The 5,211-nt window shown below is 34.1% G+C and overlaps 1 protein-coding gene across 1 annotated transcript; it reads right to left on the bottom strand.

Moving 5' to 3' along the window:
* Positions 1-1,272: 1,272 nt before the first annotated feature.
* On the bottom strand, positions 1,273-3,022 carry LOC107935172 (transcription factor MYC2). The gene has a single exon (XM_016867729.2). It carries the CDS (start codon positions 2,821-2,823, stop codon positions 1,393-1,395), a length of 1,431 nt encoding a protein of 476 aa, XP_016723218.1. The 5' UTR covers positions 2,824-3,022; the 3' UTR covers positions 1,273-1,392.
* Positions 3,023-5,211: the final 2,189 nt, after the last annotated feature.

Genomic DNA, 5,211 nt, shown 5'->3' with positions numbered 1-5,211 from the left:
ATGGCAATCATACTACCTCTCAATAAATATCTATGAAGCAATACGAACTTTTTTTCCTTTTGTTTACATCTTACTAAATTCATTTACACCAAATAAAATTTTCTATGCCTACTCCATACATTGCAAGGCTTAGGGGAACTCTAAGCAAATATCATACAAATAGAAAGATTTTGGAACTTGTTTTTTTACTCAACAATTCCTTTCCTTTTTCATTAATTTTAATAAAACTTTGATTATTATTTTACCGAAAAAAGAGATAAATCTTCGATAATCCAAATACCAAAACACTGGTAGTGTAAAGCAATGTAGTATCCTTGAGAAAGTTGATTATATATGGTAAAAACATTGAAAAACATCCAAGGTTTAGAGATACATGGGTATTGTTCAAAGAGGAAATTTGGGGAAAATTTTATATGCAAACGTGGATAAGTATAGTCGTAAGTATAGTCAAATAGACTGTGACATTGCTTCAAGTATATCCTTAAAAGCAAAAAATAAAAAAATAAATAATAATAATAATAATAATTTTATTTTTTTAATTAAGATATCTATTGCCAATAGCAATAACTAATCCTCTCATCATAAGTAATTTTCAAAAAAGTAAACAATTAACCATAAAATGTGTTTCATTCTCATAAGTGAAATTCAAACGATTGCCCACATGGTTAATGGATGAGATAAATAATCACTGATTAAAATTTTAAACATTGTTACTCTTTGAAAAAAAACTCGTTACAAATAATGTCATTATATTTTTAAAATTAATAAATCACACTAAATTATTTTATGAAAATTAATAAAAAATAACATAATAACCGAAAATATAAAAAATTAAAATTAATATAAAATTATAATAGGAAAAATAAAAAAATTTGCCAATACAAAAACTTGGTATAGAATTTTATCTCCGCGAAGGAACAGTGGACTGCCCTCCTTTCTATTTTTCCTTTTCTTTTATGCGTAAAAGTTGTGGGATATTTCCGTGGAAAAAGTAACCAACAAAATTTGCTTTAAAAGTAGTGGATTGCCCTTTTACAAATTCTAATATAAATAATATTATATTAGTATAGTTCATATAAACGTGCAGGTATAGCTAATATTTACCTTATCTTTTTTTATATTTAATTTTATCATAAATATTTTTGTAGGGTCCGACCATTATGAAAGTTTGGTTTCTTTTCAAGCTCAAACTTGATATAGACCTGGGGTACAAGAAGATAGGAAAAAAAGAACCTGTAGAAGAAATTTAGATCCAAGAAGGTATACAAAAACTGAAATTTAAATACTTTATCTTATTTATTAATTACATGACAAGTAGAATTAAAGGTAAAACCAAAAAAAGGTAAAAGCGAAATCCGAACAAGTAAAAGAAGAAGAAGCAGCAGCAGAAGTTTACTGGTCTAGCCTGGTGAGAATAGCAGATTTAAGGCCTTGCTCATGCAGTCGGAACCCGTTCTCAGTGAAACTTACGACAACATCCTGGATCATGAGGTCATTAACGCACGACATGCTTGCATGATGAACTCGAAACTCCAAATTACGAAGGGCATCCATTAACCTAGCGGCTGGATGGTCCACGTTCTCTGATTGGACCCTAATCATTGCATCATTTCCTATGATCTTGATATCTAGCTCAAACCCATTAGACCCAGCATTTCCGGACGATGAATTGCTGCTAGGCTTGGCTGCTTGTTCCACCGACGTGGTGGTGCTTTGGTTATCCATGCCATCCACCGTTTCTATTTTCACTTTCTTATGGTCCCTCCCAAGCTCCGATTGGAGGTCTTCGATTTTCGACTTTAGCTCGTTGATATATGCAACGGCGTCGGATAAGAGGGATGCTTTGTCCATGCGCGACACGTTGGGGACTACTGCTCGTAGAGCGTAGAACCTGTGGTTCAGCTTCTCACGGCGTTGCCTTTCTGCTTCCACGTGGTTCAACAATGTCTCTCGTCCTGAACCAGGTTTCCTCCCTCGTTTCTTCGGGATCCTCTTCTCTGTATTACTATTACTGTTACTCTCCGTGGCGGCACGGAATCGACACTCGGAATCCGAATGGTCTGAATTCACGAAAGACAGTTCCCCATGTTTTGGACAATCTTTCTTGGTTTTAAAACCAAGGGATGCATGTTCTTGCTCTTGAACGCCGGCGATTACCCCCATGTCTGAAAATGAGATGTTTCTATCAAGGAACTGGTTTGGAGAGGATTGTTTTGGTAAAAGGCGAATGAGATCAGACCCGAATAGGTACTTAACTTGTTGGACCAATCCCCAGTTTTCCCTTATAATTTCGGAGGAGCCAAGCTCAAGAACCCCGCAAGAAGTGGGTATGCAAACCAGGGTTTCAATGCCGTGCAATTGTGCTTCTTTAGCCCTTTCACAATTGTAGAACTGCAACTCATGGGCACCAGTTAACCACACCAAAGACCCAGTAGTAAGACACTTGCCCAGGATCCCATCACCCGCCGAGAAACACCGTGTCAATGAGATCATGTAGAACCATTCAGCCTCACCCATATCGATGTCGTGGTTGTCCCCGATGAGGGCTTGGATCCCTTTCATCACCTTCCTTCGTTCACCCTGGAAGTGGTTGGCACCCGGTTTTGGAGACTTATTAGTGCCTTGAAAATGACCGTCACCCCAAGCCAAGAGCAGCCGTCCCAGGTCGTCGTTTGATGTCTGCCAGAAAATAGCGTACGCCCACCAATCTTTCTGGATTTCCAGCACATGTTGGAGCCTCTGCTGCAGAGTTGAAGTTGGAGTTTCGTGTGAAAAAGAGACTAATGAAGAAGATGAAGATGGAGAGATTATTAGTTCTTCCATGACTGACAGACAAAAACAAAAGAGGCGTGTGAACTGGGATAGCTCTGAGGCTGCAACAGTTTTTTTGCTTGATTTTCACTACTAGCTTTTTACCTTGTCCTGTGAGCTTGGAGGAACTTATGGGTTCTTTGCAGTGTAATCGCCTTTTGTTATTGTGTATATATAGGGCAACCATGAACCGTAGTCAAGGTTAACAACATCATTTAAATAAACAAAGAATTCAAAAAAAAGAAGATTATTTTATTATTAAATGAAAGAATAGATTTTCAAATTGTATATAAGATTTGATAAGCTGTGTAATACTGTGTCAAATTTGATTTTGTACTATTGTACATGATAATCTTTAATTTTTTTATTTAATTATAATCCTAAATCTTTGATTTTAATACAAATATAATTATACTTAAAATTTTACTAGCTTAATGTACACCCGGTGAAAAAAAATGCATGTAAATCAAATGAGGCTTCTGTTGACATAACTAAGTTAAAATTTTATTATAGTATTATTCTATTAAAAATATGAAAAATAAAAATATTATCGTATTAATACTTATATAAAAAATATTTTTTTTGTAAATAAAATAATATTTTAATAAATTTTCAATAGAATTGATGCATAGTTAACATGCTATATTAGCTCAATTAAGATTTGAAATAAGTTAAATAATAAAGAAATGTAAAATAAACTCAATGATAATGTTAGTATACGTTAAATTAAAATTAAATTATATGAAATTAAAATTAATGTGTAATTAAAAAACTTATGAGAAATAAAGAAAATATGGTGCATAGGAACCAAGGTTAAAATACGGTTAATGTGCAATGTGGTTGATATGGATATCCAAACAGACCATTAAGTTTGGGGGTAGCTGACGGAAGCGTCCAAATTATCCTATGAGTGACTAGGCGTAGACGAGTCACTATTGGGCCCCACTACCACGTGGTTCGACAGTGAGAGGCCCAGTGACTACTGATGCTTGTGGATGAGGGGTCCTGCCCCTCTTTCTCTTATTTTACATGAAAAATAAATTTACTATTTGGTACTTAATTTTAATTTTAATATTTAATTTAGTACTTTACTTTTTTTTCTCAATTGAGTATCTAAGTTTGGATTCAATGTTAACTTTGATACTCGAGATTTTTCAATTTAATACTTGAGTTTTGTTTTGTCCTAATTAAGAACTTAAGTATGGCTTTAATATTCACTTTGGTTTTTCTATCCCAATTAAGTATGTATGTTTTTATTTACAAGAGTAAATGTGTCAAACTGTCAAAAAGCATAAAATGTATTTGTATTCTCATAAATCATACAACTATTAAATATTTATACAACTCAGGCTCAACTGATTCATAACAGAAAAACTAACTATTCAAACTGCTTCAACAGCCTATAACTCTTTCTACACTCCCCCTCAAGCTGGAAGTGTAAAAATATTTTTTAACCCTAACTTGGAAGTCAGATGACTATGTTGTTGTGACCCCAAAGCTTTCATCATAATATCTGTCAGTTAATCTGCTATTGACACATGATCAGTAGCTATAAGCCCTCATTGTATCTTTTCTCTTATAAAATGACAGCCAATTTCTATGTGCTTAGTCCGCTCATGATACACAGGATTTGTTGCTATTTGAAGGGCTGCTTTATTGTCACAAAATAGTCTCACTGGTTCAGTTACACTTATCTCTAGTTCTTTGAATAAGCCTGAAATCCAAACAAGTTCTGATGTTATAGCTGCCATACTTCGGTACTCTACTTCTGCCGAAGATTTGGACACTGTACATTGTTTTTTCGACTTCCAGAAGATGAGTGAGTCTCCTAATTGCACACTAAAACTTGAAACTAATTTTCTTTGACATTAGACAAGAGGCCCAATCTGAATCACAATATGATACCAGCTGGTGTTTATTGAAAGCCTTCAAAAAATTCCTAACCCTGGTTCCCCCTTTATACATCTCATATTCTCAATGTGCTTCCATATGTGACTGTTTTGGATTTTGCATTGACTAAGATGAGTAACAACAAAGGTGATGTCTGGCTTTGTATGGGTTAAGTATATTAACTTTCCAATGAGTCTCTGATAAACTGTTTTATCTTCTAACATCATATCTTCTTGATGCTATTGAGTTACTTCATCAAATTCTACTGTTGTTAGTTTCTAATTCTGCTTAAATGGTGTAAGAGCAACCTTTGCTTCACTTAAACCAGTATATTTGATGAGCTACTGTGTATACTTTAGTTTATTTAGCAAAATTCCTTCCTGAGACCTTAAAATCTCAATCCCAGGAAAGTATCTTAATTCTCCTAAATCCTTCATCTTAAAATTTTGGTTCAAAATCCCTTTCAAGTCATTAATCATATCCATGTTATTTCCAGTGATAAGAAGATCA

This window comes from Gossypium hirsutum, chromosome A08 (assembly GCF_007990345.1).
Source record: "Gossypium hirsutum isolate 1008001.06 chromosome A08, Gossypium_hirsutum_v2.1, whole genome shotgun sequence".
Classification (NCBI taxonomy): Eukaryota; Viridiplantae; Streptophyta; class Magnoliopsida; order Malvales; family Malvaceae; genus Gossypium; species Gossypium hirsutum.
Note: the sequence above shows the minus strand (reverse complement) of the source record. Positions and strands in the feature narration are given on the sequence as shown.